Source organism: Terrapene carolina, unplaced genomic scaffold (genome assembly GCF_002925995.2).
Source record: "Terrapene carolina triunguis isolate 2854851 unplaced genomic scaffold, T_m_triunguis-2.0 Scaffold89, whole genome shotgun sequence".
In the NCBI taxonomy this organism is placed as follows: Eukaryota; Metazoa; Chordata; order Testudines; family Emydidae; genus Terrapene; species Terrapene triunguis.
In genome coordinates, this window is record NW_020664440.1 from 2,526,576 (window position 1) to 2,545,824 (window position 19,249).

A 19,249-nucleotide genomic window follows, 5' to 3' on the forward strand; every position below is an offset into this window, starting at 1 on the left:
CTTGGCCTATCATCTCTCATTCACTATGGACATATTCTCCTGCCTGTGACTGGCCCATGATAGCAGCACTTGTTAAATCTTCAAACAAGCACCTTCATTCTTTCTCCCCTGTGGCCCTCCATGGTTTGGAGGAGCTCCCTATAAGCATCTACCAAGTTACCTCATTATCCTCCTCCCAAACTCTCCTCTTCCTTAATGCCTATAAAGAACTTGACAACAGTTAGGCCATTGGTGTACTGGTTCCATTGCCTGTGATGCTGACCAATATCATCTCATTGTTCCCTTGTGTGTCTGTTCATCTGTTGTCTCTTGTCTTACACTTAGACTGTGAGCTCTGTGAGTTACGGGCTGTCTTTTTGTTCTGTGTTTCATAGATTCCAAGGCCAGAAGGGACCACTGTGAGCATCTAGCCTGACCTAGAACTTCCACAAAATAATTCCTAGAGCAGATCTTCTAGGAAAACAGCCAATCCTGATTTAAAAATTGACTGTGATGGAGAAGCCACCCACAGCCCTTTGAAATCATTCTACGTGTTAATTACACTCACTGTATAAAAATGTACACCTTATTTCCAGGGTGAATTTGTCTAGCTTCAATTTCCAGCCATTGGATCGTGTTAGAGCTTTCTCTGCTCTACTGAAGAGCCCTTTGTTAAATATTTGTTCCTCATGTAAGTTCCCATAGACTGTAATCATGTCACCCTGCAACCTTCTCTTTGTTAAGCTAATTAGATTGAGTTCCTTTGTATAGTGCTCAGCACAATGGGGTCCTCCTCTATGACAGTACACTACAAACAAATAATAATAATTGTCTGTTTTTTTCAGGTTTTCCCCAAATGACCCCCACCCCAGGCACACAGCAGGCAGAGCTGGCTGAAAAGTGGGGAAATATTTTGTGAAATATTTTATGAAAAATTTATCTTTCTTTGGTTGAGTTTCTTTTTTTTTTTTTTTTTTTTTTATATTCTTAGACCAGCTGTAGTGTCCATCGCAGAAGAATGAGGGGTTGAGCCATCCTTCCTGGGAGCTGAATTTGCAGAGCTAGCAAATCTAGCTAAACTGACTTCAAACCTGATGCCTAGCTCACTAAGTAGTATCCCTTCAGGGTTGTAGTATAATAAGATGAATACTCCGTTGGGGCAGAGACCGTCTGTGCGTGCCTTGTGCAGCACTCAGCATGTTGGTTACTTAGCATGCTATTATTGCATGCATATGTTTAGGGATGTACAGCACAAAACATTTTCCTGTAGCTTTAAAATTAATCACTTAGTGGTGGGACAATGTTTTACTGTAGTATACTATGATTTTTTACCGTTTAAAATCAAATTATTCATATGGTCAAAGCTAATCTAATAAAAACCCACAATATAATATGCAGAACGTCAGGCAAATAAAAAAAAGTAACAACTTATTTAATGCTCCTAAACTTCTTCAAGGAAAAATAGCATTTGGTAGTCTGCGCGGTGTTCTTGTTTAAAAATTCTGCTTTACCGCAGCAAGTGCTGCATCTGTAGAAAGTTAAGATGAATATGAATAGTGCTCTTACAAAACAATCACTGACATGCTGTCACTTTTTAATGCATTAGGGTTTTATTTAAAGAAAATCATTTACTTAAAATTATAATGGCTTTTTAAAGTTGGTTGTAGTAAAATTGAATAACTGTGGTGGTATTAAGGTAATAGCTGCATTTTGGCCAACTTAGATTGTTGGATGTTCCCTACAAGATTCCTTTGTGGCACTGTATGAAAGGATTAATCTATTTTTAACACTGGCACCAGATGTACAAGAGGAAGAAATATTGTTACCGTTTACCACGAACAGACGTATGGAATACGAAAACAGCAACTGTGAAACCCACAAAAGCAAGGAACTTCCAACTTAAGGTTGGCAGTGCCCTTAACTCCCCCTGCTGTGGATAAGTAGCATAACTCCTATAACACAGTATGTAGGAACACTTTGCCCAGCAGTCACACGCTCGCAGTAGCTAGGTGAGCGTTTGCCAGCGAGGCACAGCAACACACATCTTAAGGGAAAGTTGGTTTTCTCTCTTTTTTTTGGAGTAATTAAACTTTCCATGGATACTGAGGACCATTCTGGGGCCTCCTAAATCAAGTGGGGCTACAGTGCAAAGTCTTCTTATAGTTAAATCTCGCCCAATCTGCTCTTGAGCAGAGAAACCTGCAGTCGTCAATCTTGCTTTCTGAAAGTTGGCAGGGGTTCCTGGTGAAAAGGATTCCTGTGTGCAAAAAGCTAGATCCACCAGCGCTTTTGTGGGGTTATGCAACACAGAGGGCCCTGGCTATTTACCACGGAACAGAGGCTTAAGAAAGTAACTATGTTCTTCGGATCAATGTGACTTGCACATTAAATGCGGTGTTGTTACCTGGGCACAGTTCTTTTAACACGTTTTTTTCCTAAATGGATTAAGTACTCAAAGTAATGGTCAGATTAATAGCCCTGGAAACTGAAAGCCCTCCGCTCACTAGTTAAAGCATAGACAACAGGAATGAGAGCTTCTCACTGCCAATGTGCCTCTAGTTGCTGCTTCTGGGGAGACCATTGCTTGGGAAGAGAAAGCCGTTTGGTCTCCATGACCATGCAGCCATTAGTCTCTCTGGGAGCTGGGTAAGGGTTTGCTAGGGAGGAGCTTTTTTATGGTATAGATCCTGCCTACAAGTAGGTGGAATTCCACGACTCCCTGCCAAGTGTCAGTCAGACACCACAATCTTTTTAGGTACCGACCGAAAGCTGATTCACATAGTGATTGAAACACGTGCCGGTCCCAAGCTCCTGTGTGTGCTAACTTCCTTCTCCCCTGGCACAAACCCCACTTCCACAACAAGCTTACGTTACAAGCGATTGCTAGCTGTAACGCAACCCCAACGCCAACTGAAAGCGTCCCTGTATTGCCCGTTTCCCCCATCCCTTCTTTCTCTTTCGCTCTGTATGTGCCTTAGCAACCTTCCTGCCCATCTCTATCTTCACCACCCTGTTCTGCCCTGCCAGGTTGCAGCTGCCAGTCACTGAGTCCAAGATGCTAATGTTAATTTAATAAAAGCCAATATCTGTATTTTTTTTATACAGGCTCAGATACAATTGACAAACTGTTCATCTAATAGATACTTTCCTATATCCCTGTTTTCAGCTGCCCCTCTGACTTAGGAAGGCCACATGGTCTAGTGATTAGCATACAGGACTGGGAGTCGAGATGATTTATGACTCCAGTTCCTGCCTCTGCCACTGATACCCTCTATTGACCTTGGATTCTTCTTTGTGCCTGTTTCCCCCATATAGGCAATGTGGAGAGTAATACTTATCCTTGTTAATAAATGTTTGCCAAGGGCTTTAGGATCCTTTAGCGAGAGGTGGTACGGGCTGGGTAAGGGCAAAGTGTTTTGTCCTTTAAACTTTTCTAAACTTGTTAAGCTCCCTTTTTCAAAGAAGCGGCTTCAACCTGCATTCAGCATTGCGATGGCAGTCTCTCTGACTTCTGCCTAAAGCAGCAGCATTACCTCCAGTGCTTGTGCATGCACCATGGGATGGCCGTTGGCGTTGGTCTTTTGGCAATGGCGTCTCAGCATGAATGCTCTTCCAATTCGTTATCCACTCTCACCCCCATTCCTTTGCTGTTGCTGCTTTTGAAACAGCACTTTATATTCCACTTTATATTTACACAGATGATTATTTCTCCCCGGGGCCATTACCGTACATGTATCTATAGGAGGTCATCTCACTTACATCTGCCCAGCTGTCTGAGCTTGCCAGATCACTTTATATTTTTGATGTATCCTCTCTAGTGTCTACTATTCTGCCTGGCTTGGCATCACCCACAGATGTAATGAATGTGGAGTTAACGTTGTCTTCCAGACTGTTATGTGAACGGAGGGGAAAGAACAGTCCAAGTCCTAAAATGGATTGCTTCAGGGACCCACTTGATACCGCCTTTCGTTTTCAGACTCTTTCTACGTGGTTACAAGGCAGTTATTGTAACTAATATTGTTCTTGTCCATTTGGTTCCTCTGAGCCCCATTTCTCCTTTTTCTGTCCCCTTCTGCCAATGGCCTTACTGTAGGCAGAGTAATCTTCTAGCCAGCTCTGGCTCTGGGTGGTTCCTGCTGCAGAGCAAGGAAACTCCCTACCTACTCACGCCCCCGAGGAGGAGTGTCGTGTTCCTGGAGAATGCAATAAATGAACTGTTACTTTTGAACTCTGCTTCCCTCATGTGGCATCATGCCCTGCTGCTGCTCGATTGCCAGAACTGACCCTTCCCCTAAATACAACATTAACAGTGAACAGCAAAGCTCAGATGTACACTGACCATCCCTATTAGCCAGCCTGTGAGGGGTGCATGGCACCGCAGTGAGTTTGGATTAGGGAATTGCCCCCCTGGATTAGGTCCAGTATCTTGTCACATATCAGCTGTTGCAGAGGAAGGTACAGAAAACCGGATGGTGGAGAATTATGGAATAGTCTACCCAGGGTGAAGTTTCTTCCTAACTGCTGTCAGCCAGTGGTTGTCTTTTCCCCGGAAAGAACAAGATGGTTTATCGGGAAGACTGGTTGAAAAGGGAGAGAATTCTGAAAAGGTGGGATAATATTCCAAATGCCCCTCCACCCCGAGCCTGGTTAGTAGGGTCAATCAGCACAAACATTTGCCTTTAACTCAGTTTTCTATTGTTTTGGTCTTTGCCTGTCATCTTTAAATAAAGATGGAATTGGTTTTTCCAGGTGAAGTCCATTGCTGGCAATATCTGTATGTGCTATGTACTGCCAGCATAAAAGGATTAAGATGCCATCACTATATGAAACATCAACACCATTAAATAACTTTTTAGGCATAGAAACACTAATGCCTATCAACTGGATTCTAAAGTTTTTTTAAAAAAAGCTTTTCTTAGCCTTTAATTTGTTCCCTTGGAGCATTTTGTGCCTTGTTGACCTTGAGACCTGACTGCAAATTACAAGAAAAATAACCTATAAAATCTATTATTAGAACATTTTTATTCTCTGTCATAACCATTCCCCTTTGGAGTTTGCAGCTCCAATATTAGTGCCTGGAAACCAGAGTGAACCTAACGAGAGAGAAATTAATGTGGTTTTACTTCATTCACACAGTTAAATTAATTGTAAAATTGTCCAGGTATGTAAACCTTGTAACCTGACAGGAACCTGGTAAAATCCCAACCATGGGCCTGTTGCTGATCTCATATCAATTTCACACCAAGATGGGTCCATTGACTTAAGTGGAGCCACTCTTCATTTACAGTGTGAATGAGAAGGGCATCAGCCTCTATGTGAATTGCTGAGGAAGTGCTATCCTGCTCGTTCACTGAGTGACCTGGCTTCAGTGACAAAATTGTGCAACTTGATAGGTCAGAGGGAGATGTATGGGCCTTGGTGAAGATTCAGTGGGGGATCTGCTTTATGTTGGATATTTTCCCCCATCAGGAGAACTATGGGCTGTCTTTGCAAGAGTATAGATTCACTGATCTGGTGGGTCTCTTACATCTCACGTTCTCACATGGCTTAAATCAGGGGTCTCAAACACGCGGCCCAGGGGCCGCATGCAGCCTGCGGGGTTGTTTTCTGTGGCCTGCGAGCTCCTCGCGGCCCCCCCCCCCCCCAGCATTTACCTAGAGTGGCTCCAGCCCGACGTGCACTGGGGGAAGGGCAGGCCCCCTGCCGCTCCGGGAAGCGGTCGGAACGTGGGGAAGGGGGGGCACAGGGCTCTGTGTGTTGCTCTTGCTTCAGGCAGCGCCCCCAGCAGCTCCCATTGGCCGCAGTTCCCCGTTCCCGGCCAATGAGAGCTGCTGGGGGTGGTGCCTGAAGCAACAGCAAGACACAGACCCCGGTGCCCCTCCTCCCCCAAGTTCCGGCCACTTCCCGGAGCGGTGTGGGGACAGGCATGCAGGCGGCCTGTCCTGCCCCCGGTGCGTGTCGGGCCGGAGCCCGCCCCCCGAGCCCCTCCTGCAGCCCGAGCCCCTCCTGCAGCCCAACCCCCTGCTGTACCCCACACCCCTCCTGTACCCCACACCCCAACTTCCTGCCCTGAGCCGCACACCCCTCCTGCCCTCCCTGGAGGCAGGAAGGGGGCAGAGTTGGGGTGAGGATTTCAGGGAAGGGGTTGGAATGAGGGCAGGGCCTCATGGAAGGGGTGGAGTGGGGGCAGGGCCAAGGGTGGCGGGGGGAGGTGTCAGTAATGCGGCCCTCGGCCAATGTACTAGTCCTCATGTGGCCCTCTTGGTCATTTGAGTTTGAGACCCCTGGCTTAAATAATAACTTTTAAATATTAATATTGGGGAAGGAATGAATTGGGGAGGCTGCATTAGAGGAGTCCCTAATATTACAGTAGTAATCCAACCGTAATGGTGAGGAGACTCTTTGGGCTGTTCTACATGGTATTGCAGTGCACACCAGAGGGGTATAGAGTGATCTAAAGTGTGGCCCTCTAACTGCCCCGCATAGACCCTGATGGTGAGCTCTAAGAGGTTCCTAGTGCATCTCAAGGTGTACTGTTCCAGATGAGACTACATCAAAGCACCATCAGAACCTTTTAGCGCATCATCAAGGTCTATGTGGGGCGGTTAGAACACTCCACAGCTTATTCCCCTCTGATGGGCATCGCCACACCATGTAGACAACTTTGAGAATTAACAAATTGTGGGTCAAATCCTGACCCTGTTGAAGCCAAGGAGACTTTTGTCATTGACTTCAATGGGATCAGAACGTCACCCATTGTGTATTAGCAATTAAGGCCCTGATCCTTACACACATGCTTAGCTTTACTCATATGAGTAATACACGTGACTTCAATGGGACTGATTAGATGAGTAAATGTGACTGTGTCTTACGTAAAGGTGAGCATGTGTGCGGTTTGCAGGAGCAGAGTCCAGGTGAACAAATATTTCTTAATTTCTTTTGACTGATGTAGCGTGTATTTAATTAGGATACTTCTTGGTATATCACACCCGATAGCAGTGGTGGGCGGCCTGTGGGCCACATGCGGCCTGTCAGGGTAATCCGCTGGCGGTCCGTGAAACCATTTGTTTACATTGCCCGTCTGCAGGAATGGCCGGCCACAGCCTCCCAGTGGCTGCGGTTCCCCGTTCCCGGCCAACGGGAGCTGCGGGCGGCTGTGCCTGCGGACAGTCAATGTAAACAAACTTGCAGCCTGCCAGCGAATGACCCTGATGGGCCGCAGGTTGCCCACCACTGTTCTATAGTAAGTTTTGCAAATGGAATGGAAGTTTAGTAATACGAGACTGACTACGCTTAGCTGGGAAATTTGGCTGACAAGAGAGGTTAAATTGCTGTGTAGTTTGGGGTCTAGGGTGGTGGCAAAGGCTAGGTTGGTAGATGAGTGAAGTGGGAATCGGTGTGATTCTGTGGTATTCTGAAAGCAAGGAAGTGAAGCACAAAAGGCTCCATTGAGGCCCCCGTAGATTGCTGTTCAGAGGCTGACCTTACAGTGCCATGTGGGCTACAGCACCATATTACTGCAGGGTGAGCTAAGCTTAGAGCCCTCGCTTCCAGCCTGAGCTTAGAGTTCCCTTACTTGGGTGCCTTTGTCAAACGCTTTGCTCATGGTGGAACGAGAATGCAAATAAAATGATCCCCTTCTGCAGTCATTAGTTTACTTTCTCTCTCTTCTGCATTAACCCAGAACTGACTTTGTCTGTACTGAAGGAGAGAGGGAGAGAAAGGGTCAGATTCCTTTCTATGTTAGTTTGCTCTCTTGACATAAGAACATGAGAATGGTCAGACCCAGGATGGCCAGTAGTCCACTATCCTGTCTTCTGACAGTGACTGGTGCCACATGCTTCAGAGAGAATGACCTGTACAGGGCAATTTATCGAGTGAGCCATCCCCTGTTATCCAGTCCCATCTTCTGGCAGTCAGAGGCTTAGGGACACCCAGAGCATGGGGTTGCATCCCTGACCTTCTTGGCTAATAGCCATTGTTGGACCTATCCTCCATGAACTTGTCTAATTCTTTTTTGAACCCAGTTATTCTTTTGGCCTTCACAACATCCCCTGGCAACGAGGTCCACAGGTTGATTGTGCATTGTGTGAAGTGCTTCCTTTTGGGGTTTGTTTTAAACCTGCTGCCTGTTAATTTCATTGGGCGATCCCTGGTTCTTACATTATGTGAAGGGATAAATAACACTTCTTTATTCACTTTCTCCCTAGCCTTTGTGATTTTATAGACCTCTATCATATCCCCCCTTAGTTGTCTCTTTTCTAAGCTGAACAGTCCCAGTCTTTTTATCTCTTCTCATATGTGAAGTACTTCCTTATGCTTGTCTAAAACCTTCTGCCTATTGGCCCTGTTTTGAAGTCAAACTTTTGTGTGTACATTGGGCAGTTGCTGGTGTCATAACGGTGATGTCAGAAATGGGGTCTGATGACTTCACTATGAGATCCGGTAGAGGGAGGAGATGGGCAGCCGTTGGGATTACCCCTTTTGGGAAGCACAGATAATGACAGTTACCAAAAGTTTAAAAAAAAAAACCCACCTGTGTTGAACACACAGGCCAAGAATTTTCAGAGTTACTTGTGATTTGCAGTACTTCCATTTTTTGTGTGAGTTCCCAACCTGAGATTTCTTAAAGGGGGCTGATTTTCACGAAGGCCTAAACTTTTGTCCTCTGAAAATTAGACTTCTTTAAGGTGTCTCAGTTTAGGCACCTGAAATACCTAGTTCTATTAGACATGCTTGGCCTGAAGATAGTGTTGAATACACAGGGGGGAAGGGGCAGGTAACAGAATAGTGGGATAGATGTTTGTTCTGGATTTGGGTAAAACGAAGCTCTCCTTAGGATTTTGGCTTTCTCTGCAGCTTCTGGTGACTAGGGATGGTCTAAGCAAGTCCATGGGCAGAAGCTGGGTCCCAGTGGGGAGGGGGGCTCCCTATGCTGCCAGTTGATTTTTTTTTGGTCATTGGAAAAAAGGCTGAAAATGAATTTTTTTTGGCACTGCTGGGTATCTGGCCAGCTTTGCTTATGTCTAATGCTAGTTCTGCAGGCGATTCCAATTATCTGATTTGGCTCAGCGGCCCAAAATTACCAGCAATGCTGCATCTCACACAGCTGATGCCAACTGAGTTGTAAACTGCATAATACAAAACCAAACTCTTTGTAATCATGCAGCAGCCTCCCTGGACAAAACTGGCAGCCTCTCTCTCTCCCTGACCTCCCCAGGCTCCCTTTTTTTAAGTTCCCTTAATGGGGTCATTAGTATAACTTGAGGCTGCCTGGCTGACTCGCTAATGAGGCTGGGCTGCCTTGCCTCAGACCCAGACAGGCTTGGGGAGGGGTCCATAAAACCTGGCGATGATCATGGGGATTTGGATTCATTCTTCCCAATTCCGTGGGAGCTCATCGAATGTCCCTGGCAGTGGCTAGCTGCCCTTGCGCACCCTGAGACCTCACTCACGGGTAAGGGGAGGCTATCCCTTTGCATAAGGGTGGGAGTCTCACTGCCCTGCAGTGGGGGACTTCCCTGTCAATCCCCGAAGGGCTCTATATCCTGTCACAATACGCCTGCTTTCGTGCTGTGAAAATAGATTTTCAATGGTTTATTTACAGCAGCCCTGATGCTTGTGGGAGTTGTGTTTTCCTGATACCGTGGAATAATGGAAAATGCATTAGAGTGAATTCAGTGGCTTCTAACTCACCAGGTTGCAAAGGGTTAATGCTCCTAGCAGCTGCTGCATTCCTCTTGCTTGGTACAGGGAGTTTTAATTCCACTGGTTAATTTATTTCCCCACAATGTGACACTGTGTTCCCTGAACTATTTTTCATCTTCAAATTGCAATCTGCCGGTTAGTTCCTGTAAGGCCTGCTGTGCTCTGCGTTTATGTTCTTGTTCTCAGCCGCTGCGCTGCAACCACATCATATATCAGGTACATAAGCAGCAGAAAGAATGAATAGACCTAAAGGTCCCATGCCATTTACATGAACAGATCTGTAGATTATATTCACCCTAAGGGGATCTGCAGGGTGACTCTCATATGGGCGGTAGGGTCTGTATCACTCAGCCGATCCTCAGCTCAAGGGGTGCCTCTTCTCCCATTGAGTCATAAGAGATTTATGAGCATAACTCCCATTGTTCATTAATGGGAGCCATCCATGAACATTACCCATTCATCCATTGGAGACTAGATTTAGTCTTTTATCTGAGAATCAGAGGAAAGTCACTGTTGTATAATCAAAGGAAGAAGTCTTTCTTGGAATATAATTTGTTGGTACCGTCTGACCACCATATGTCGTTTGACTTTCATCCTTTTTTGGCAAGATATAAAATCATCTGGACAAAACATGGGGCTCTGTGGTTGAGAAATCTGTTTTAAAGCAATACAGTATTAAAATGGACTAGCTGTGCCTGAGATGTTTTGTAGATTTATTTGCTGTCAGAGGCTGATAAAATATTTGAGGCAAATGGCCTAGTTCTGTTTAGGCAGTTTCCTGTGAGAGGGACTAGAGAGATGGATTGAATCATTTTTTATTTTAATTGCACAAATATACTGTTAACCATTATAAATCTGTTTTCTATCAATTGTTCTCTCTTTTTTCCCCCCCTTCCTCTCTGGCCTATCATGCAGTGTTTATTTTAAGACATCATCTGGAATAGTAAATGCTTTTGCAGTTGAACATGTGGAAAAGTTAAGTCTTGTGGTGTCTACATCTTAACTGTCTCTAGTAGTATCTGATTGTGATTTGAAAATAAAGCCAGTGTACCTAATCTAAGATGCTGGTTTTTATAATGAGGATTGTTTTACAGATAGTTAACTGTCTTGGCTCACAGCTCTTAGCCATGGTCTACACGAAGAGATCGGTCTTGTGCATGCTCTTTTACCTTCTAAAATTTGTAAATCTCTCTCTAGCTGAAAAATGATGTAGTTTTCAATAAAATACCACATACAAAACACCCAAAACCCAACCCCACAACTCTTTCTGCAGCCTGAATTAAACACAGGGCTAATTACTAACAGTTTGGATAACAAAGTCCCTTTATGGGTAAAACACTAACGAGATTTTTCTCTGTGCTCTTTAAGACTTCACATAATAATGGAGGGCCAAGTTCTTAATAGCCTAACTCTCAGGAATAGTCTTGAAGGGCTTATCTACATTACAAAAGTTGCACTGGTTTAACTAAACTTATTTAGTTAAAGTAGTGCAAGTCCCTAATGTAGACACACTTAACCGATTTAATGCTTGCTTAAATCAGCTTGCGTGGGTAAAATACTGAATTAAGATGAACTGGTTTAGGTGTGTCTACATTAGGGGTTTGCACCAGTTTAATCAGAACAATTTCAAATTGATTTAGTCATAGCAGTGCACCTCTTCTAATGCCGACGAGGCCTAAAATGATCAGCATTTGGCCCAGAATGTAGTGTGAGTTAATCTAACAGAATGTATGAATGATGAAATCATTAGTTATGAAATATCAGCCTTAAAGGGTTTTTTTTTCCCCCCTTACACGGATAACTGTTTGATATCATTTGAACACTAATGCCTAGAGTATAATCTCTCCAAATATTATAATAGTTTTATATACAAGTAGATAGGGGTTAAATTCTGTATTTTCATGTGAACTCTGAATATCACTAGAGTATTCAGGAAGAATTACCTTATTGTGCCTTAGAGGGTACTTATCAAATCCATTTTGTTGAAAACTTAATATACTGAGACAGAACAAATGGAAAGCTGATCAGAATATTAAATAAACAGCACAAAATTTCATTGCTTTTGCTGGCTGTGGAAGTGTGACACGGATTGATTCACTTTAGAATATTGTGCAGGATCTGAGACTTAGTGCTGATTAAAATTAGAGGGAATTAGGGATGAGAGAGATTTCACCATGATCTCTGTAGGGATCTTTACCTTCTTACACAAATATTTATGATAGGAGCCAGTGCAAATCCATTGACTGCAGCTGTTGTTCCGGCTGATGGGTATCGATAGTACAGCAGAAATCAGTGGAGTTGCTCTGGGTTTAATTTTACATCGGTGCATCTGAGAGCCAAATTGGGCCCAACGTATTTTAAATATGTATTTACAATTCTCAGACCACATATGCTGGTGTGCATAAAGGTGTGCATCTCTACCTTCAGCATTGGCCTGGTGTATGTACCCAGCACCCTTTGCAGTTGGACACTTGCTGTGTGTCTCCTTGTATCACAATCTCTCTCCCCTTCTGTATACATTGATCCCCCACTTCCTTCCTTTTTTTCCTCTTGTGGCTTCCTTCCCAGGGCAACTGGTGTGTTGTTCTGACCCTCCTGTGCACCCGCCTGCAACCTCAACCACTCCCAAGCTGCCTTGCTTCCCTAGTCCTCTTTGTATTGACCTCCGGCTCCGGGCTGCATTGCAGGATCCAGTTCTTACTGAGTACGACGAGAAACAAGTTTGCTGCTCTCTGCTGCTGAACTGATTTGAACCTCAGAGCTCGTGAGTTCACCATCTCCCACCTGTGAAGGAATTATGGAAAACTGTAATGATTAATGTTAATAACTTCGCTCCATTAACATTTACTTAGTGTTTTCCTGTTCTTGGATACACACGAGCTAATCTCCATCCATTTGATCAGACCCGTCTATCGGTCTGTGTAGGTACTGAAATAACTCACATAACCATGATCTGCGAGTGCCTCACAAACATTAATGACTATATCCTCAGGCATCTCTGTGAGGTAAGGAAGGATTACTAACTCCATGTTACACTTGGAGAATGGAGGCATAGTCAGATTAATGACTTGCAAATCTGCACTGCAAGAAAAGATCTGCAGCAATGAGTCTTGGACCCTGGGCCAACTGAGTTGGGCGTATGCTACGGGGCTAAAAATTAGCTGTGTAGATGTTCCTGCTCAGGTTCTGAGACCCATCCCCTTTGCCGGGTTTCAGAGCCCAAGTGGGAATGCTTCCACTGCTATTTTCAGCCCATCACATGAGCCCTGCAAGCTGAAGTCAGTTGACCTGGGCCCTTAGGGTATGTCTAAACTGCAGTTAAAAACCCGCTGCTGGCCTGTGCCAAGTAACTCAAGCTAAGGGGCTGTTTAATTGTGATGCAGACATTTGAGCTCAGGCTGCAGCTGGAGCTCTGGGACCTTCCCACCTTGTAGGGTCCTAGAACCTGAAGCCCAAAGTCTACACCACAATTAAACAGCCACTGTTTTTTAGTTGCAGTGTAGACATACCTTGAGATGCATCACCACGTTTTTTGTTTCAGTATAGACATACCCATAGGAAGTGTGTAGCAGACTCAGGGATTGAACTCAGGTTTTCTGAGTTCTACTACAATGCCTTAACGTCAAGACCAACTTTCCTTCTCTCAGAACTCCTCCATTTGTGTGGCTTTATATCTTGCACTTAACTGTGTCAATCATCTGAAAATGCCCAAAGACCATAGAAGAGTAGTATTTACATAACTATTGAGTTGCCACTCAGTAGACATGAGATGTTTAGCACATCGTATTTCAAGAGTATTGTTATCGTTTTGTATCATAGAAAATATATTTAACAGTGTAACGCAATCAAATTCCACCCTGCAGTTCCGTTAACAAACACTTGAGCTACTTTCTTGACTTATATTGCCAGAACTTTTCAGTGGAATTATACAGTTGCATAACGTGGCTGCTCACCTATTAAAAATATAGATAGATTTATAATTATAATTAGTGTCTATGTAGAAGTCTAAAACTGCATATTTTCATAAGGATGTCAATTTTTAATTGCATAAATAAGATGCTGACTTAAGCAAATATTCAATTTCACATTAAAGTAAGAGATTTGTAAAGGCCTAGATTTACATAATTTAATTTTCTGCACAGACGATACTGAAAATCAATAGCATGATTCATAGCCACACCGCAGAATTGCCATGCAGCCATTCTTTGACTGCTTAAGCTAAGAGTTCAAAGAGTTCTACAATTGATTTTAAATGTTGTGTGCTGACTCGGAGTGTTTCCCTTTAGAATTCCTAAACGGTTTAGACCCTGTCTCTTTCCTGTTTTGCTGGTAGGGCCTACCAAGGGCCTGGTGCTATGGAATTAATAGCAAAACTTTACTTCTGGTGGAACTGGCTATCTAGCATCCTTCTTCTGGGTGAAAAAATCCAGATTTTTCTGGAAAATCGGCTGCCATCTTGTCTACTGTCTACAATTAATCTATATCTGCATGCTCAATGAAGTTATGACTGTCTAACTCCCCCTTGTGGGGCATTAGATAACAACTAGTTGCAGTGCACATGCAGGGCCGGCTCCAGGGTTTTGGCTGCCCCAAGCAGCCAAAACAAACAAACAAACAAACAAAAAGCCGCGATCGCGATCTGCGGCGGCAATTCGGCGGAGGTCCTTCGCTCCCAGGCGGAGTGAGGGACTGTCCGCCGAATTCCTGGACATGCCGCCCCTCTCTGGAGCGGCCGCCCCAAGCACCTGCTTGACAAGCTGGTGCCTGGAGCCGGCCCTGTGCACATGTCCCAGGACACATGGTTCAAAGTCAGAACTTCCTGCAGTTCTGAACCACCATGTTCTTTTCCTTTCCCCCCGGCTGCTGCCTCCTGCTGTCTCCAGTCCCCCACGTGCTTTTTCACATCTCTCCCTATGGAGTTCCATGTCCCTCTTCTGACTCCACATACTCCTTCTCTTTGACATTGATATCCCCTGCTCTTCTGTCAGCTGCGAGGAGGAGAGGAAGTAGACCCTCTCCCAGCAGACAGGAGGAAGGGGTATGGCATATTGAACCTGAATCCTGCAGCATGACTCCTGATTTCAAGTTTTCACAATTGGATCCTACAAGTGAACCAGGAACTTGGCAGCTGCCTGAAATGTCAGGAAAAATACTCAAAACCAGAGGTTCTGATTAAATAACACAATCTGTCAAGATTGTTGTTCATGTAGGCTGGGGCGAACCCTACCGTATGTTTTTGGGACATTCTTTTCTTCCATTCACACTGGTAGAGAACTTCCAGTTTGCCACAAAATTTAGCATGATTGTGCTGCAGAAATCAATTGGCCCTGCCCTAGAATGAAACTCTTTGCACTGCTTTGTAGATGGGGCAGCTTAATACTCCTGCTACTGAAATGTAACAAGCTCCAAGGTACCTTAGTACGCAGCTGGATTTATTTCAATGGGAAGAATTGAACTGAACTGCCAATACTTGATGTTCCATGAATGTCTGTTACAAGCCCAGCCTTGCTATGCCTGGCTTGAGAAGTGACGGGCATACACCACTTGTGGTACGGCTACTACAAGCAGTAACCTTTTGGACACTTTACTGAAGTTAAGTGTTGGAATTATTTAATTAGTACCTTCCTGATTCAATAACTGAACTGAGAAAAGTCAGACTTAAATTGCTGTTGAGTCAGACTAGGCTCGGCTTTTCTTCTAATACTGCCTAGACAGTTCTCTTTGGATTTAAAAGGCGGTTTTATTATTTTTATGTGCATTTATTATAAGACATTGGTATGCAGGTGCGGTGTATTGTGAAAGAGAGCGGAATTCTTCAGACTACCTTTCTGACATTTGTCAACTCGTACAGCTCAGATTTGATTGTCACGTGTACAGAAGCAATACACAAAATCTTCATGTATAAACTTGTCCTCTTGTGAAAGCTGAGCGTTGCTTTAAAAGAAAGAAGCAGATGTTAACAGTAACCAGAAAAAAAACATGAAAGTACTCTGTGACACGGTGTAGTTTGTATTGTTTGGTGGGTCCTAGTTCTTTACTTTATGAAAGCAAACCAGGTTGGTGGCTCCTTTTTAATGATGTTTTTGCTGCGTGGTGGTCTTGGGATTGTACACAAGGTGGCTGCCTGACACTACTGCCCCTTCTCCTTGGCTGGAAGGCAGTGTCAATGTCCTCCATGCTGGATTGGAGGGCATAAGCTGCTGAAGTGTGACTTCCCGTCAATGAAGTTCTCAAGCCTTCACCACTTTGGCCAATTAATATTAGCCTCGCCAAAGACCTCCACACAGTTGGGGAGAGAGGGTACTTCTGTGCCATAGGAGGGCTACCTGTTTGGGGATTTTTATAAATATATTAATGGAGATATCCTATCTCCTAGAACTGGAAGGGACCTTGAAAGGTCATTGAGTCCAGCCCCCTGCCTTCACCAGCAGGACCAAGTACTGATTTTGCCCCACATCCCTAAGTGGCCCCCTCAAGGATTGAACTCTCAACCCTGGGTTTAGCAGGCCAATGCTCAAACCACTGAGCTATCCCTTCCCCCTTTTAAATATAGTTTCTGCTGTAGTGGAACCCAATACAATACAGTATCAAAAGCAGAACGTTTATAGAATGTGCTGGACTCTGGCATGTGTGTGTCTCAAGAATCTGGCTACCTGCTGTTTTTCCTATACCAGTTATTGTTTTGTGTATGAATAGTAAAGCAAGTCCACACGTACCCTTCGTGTGGCTAGATAGAAAGTCTATCGACAGTCTAAATGTCCTGGGATAGACTCTCTGCTGGTGTACGTTTTGCTGTTGATACCTTGCGTGATACTCTTTATGGATAAATATTGTGTAAGATGTGTTTGATGTAGTGAGTTTGTCAGGTCTGAGGTGAGAGTTGTTGGCAAAGAACAGGGGACGCTTTGCCTAGGAGCCTCTGTGTCACAGTAACCCACTGTTGTCTCTTCAGAGACCGTATGCCTGATTCAGAAGTCTGTACACATAGAGTCCAGGCCGAAATCGTGTTGTCATTTATTATTTGTGTTACTGTAATGCCTAAGAGCCCCAGTCATGCACCAGGATTCCATTTTGGTAGTGCTGTGTAAACACAGAACAAAAAGACAGTCCCTTCCCCAAAGCGTACCCACCGTGCCCCCTTTCCTCCAATAGCATTGTCAGTCCGAACATCCCATCACGCCCTTCTCTCCTCTTTGCACCCTCTTCTGCCCCCCCCCAAGGAAAGATCTTCGTTCAAGAAGCAACAAAACCTATTCCGAAGGTAACTCGGTCATGAGGGTTTCCCAGGACGCCCTGTCTTCTGTGTCGTCTCTTTAGATTGTGAACTCTTCATGAAACAGAGATGCTCCTTACTCCTGAACAGCACCACACCCATTGTCTCTGCTTAACAAATAATATCTTTAGCGAGTGAACATAGTTTTCCTAATTGCTGATGTTTCTTTTCCTTTCTCAGCTCTGACTGAAGGGTACGTTGGCTCGCTGCACGAAAACAGACATGGTAGTTCTGTGCAAATACGGCGGCGTAAGGCCTCGGGGGATTCTTACTGGGCTTACTCAGGTGAGTTGACTCATACTATATTGGAGTGAAATGTGACTGGGACACTGCCAACCCCCAAACTACCTGTTTGAAATGTTTGTTGTATTAGTTTTGCTGCTACGTATGCTTCAGGAATTTGAAACCGGAATCGGACTTTTATTTTGCAAGCTTTGCAACTTGGTTTTTTGTACTGACACTCCTGAAAATTCAAGAGCTTGACTGACCCACCCTGACCTTGCCTTCCACACACACAACAGCACAATTGCATAGCACACTCATGCACTGCTCTTGGAGCCACTGCACTCCCCCTCCCGCTCTCCACAGAATGGCACTGAAGAGCTGTGATGATTCTTGGAGTGCCCAGGACTGAGTCGCCTAGATACCTCCTCTCCCTCTGCCTCCAGCACGAGAGAGACTTGCTGGTGCTTAACTGGGTGTCATAGAGTCATAGACTGTAAGGTCAGAAGGGACCAGTATGATCGTCTAGTCTGACCTCCTGCACAACGCAGGCCGTAGAATCTCACCCACCCACTCCCTCAACAAACTCCTAACCTATGTCTGAGCCATTGAAGTCCTCAAATCATGTTTTAAAGACCATGGTGCAGAGAATCCTCCAGCAAGTGACCCATGCCCCACCCTGCAGAGGAAGGCGAAAAATCTCCAGGGCCTCTGCCAATCTGTCCTGGAGGAAAATTCCTTCTCGAAACAAAATATGGCGATCAGCTAAACCCTGAGCATGTGGGCAAGACTCACCAGCCAGACACCGAGGAAAGAATTATCTGTAGTAACTCAGATCCAACCCCATCCAACATCCCACCACAGGCCATTGGGCATATTTACTGCTAATAGACAAAGATCAGTTAATTGCCAAAATTGGGCTATCCCATCATACCATCCCCTCCATAAACTTATCAAGCTTAGTCTTGAAGCCAGACATGTCTTTTGCCCCCACTGCTCCCCTTGGAAGGCTGTTCCAGAACTTCACTGCTCTGATGGTTAGAAACCTTTGTCTAATTTCAAGTCTAAACTTCCCGATGGCCAGTTTATATCCATTTGTTCTTGTGTCCACTCAGTCCACTGGTACTGAGCTTAAATAATTCCTCTCCCTCCCTGGTATTTATCCCTCTGATGTATTTATGGAGAGCAATCATATCTTCCCTCAGCCTGCTTTTGGTTAGGCTAAACAAGCCGAGCTCTTTGAGTTTCCTTTCATAAGACAGGTTCTTCTTCGAGTGCTTGTTCACGTCCATTCCACATTAGGTGTGCGCGCGCCGCGTGCACGAATCGTCGGAACTTTTTTCCCTCAGCGGCTCCCGTCGGGCCCGCAGGGTCTCCTTCCCGCCAGAGCGGCGCCCCGCCCTCGCGTATATATATCCCTGCAGGCCCGACCCTCCCTCAGTTCCTTCTTACCGCCCGTGGCGACGTTGGAACAACTCTGTCTCTCGCCTGAGAGTGTCCCTTAGCATAGCCATTAGCAGTAGTTAGCAGTTCATAATTACAGTTAAGAGTTTTAGTGTTAAGTAGTTGTTTAGTTCTTCTAAGGACCAAAATCACTTGGTGATAGGGGTTTGGTCAACCCCGGCACCGGCCCTGGGCGGCGGGGCATGCCGCACGCCCAAGGCTTTAAGGCGTGTGCCGCGTGCCGCAGGCCTATGCCAGTGAGCGACCCGCACGAGTCGTGTCTCCGTTGCCTCGGGGAAGCTCACCAAAAGGAGCGCTGTAAAATTTGTAAGGCCTTCAAGCCCAGAACCAAGAAAGAGAGGGAATTTCGCCTTAGACAGCTCCTCATGGAGGCGGCATTACAGCCCTCCTCTTCCGCGGCACCGTCCGCTTCGGTGCGGAGCGCCCCGGCATCGGTCCGCGACCCGACACCGGCGGCACAGACTAAGCCCGCGGCACCGCCAAGGCGGGAACATGCCCGGCACCGATCTTCGTCGCCGGCCAAGGCAAAGGGCCAGCCTAAGACCCGGGGACGCTCCCCTCATAAGAAGGCGGCACCGGCGAAGCCCGCAAGTGCGGCCAAGG

General features: G+C 45.3%; 1 protein-coding gene across 5 annotated transcripts in view; it reads left to right on the top strand.

Moving 5' to 3' along the window:
• PTPRG (protein tyrosine phosphatase receptor type G) overlaps positions 1 to 19,249 on the top strand; it is a 592,097-nt gene that overhangs the window by 104,156 nt on the left and 468,692 nt on the right. For all 5 annotated transcript variants that reach the window (XM_026650229.2, XM_026650227.2, XM_026650225.2 and 2 more), the window contains exon 2: positions 17,141 to 17,245. In XM_026650229.2, coding sequence (XP_026506014.1) covers positions 17,141 to 17,245 — 105 coding nt within the window. The remainder of the gene's footprint in view (positions 1 to 17,140; positions 17,246 to 19,249) is intronic.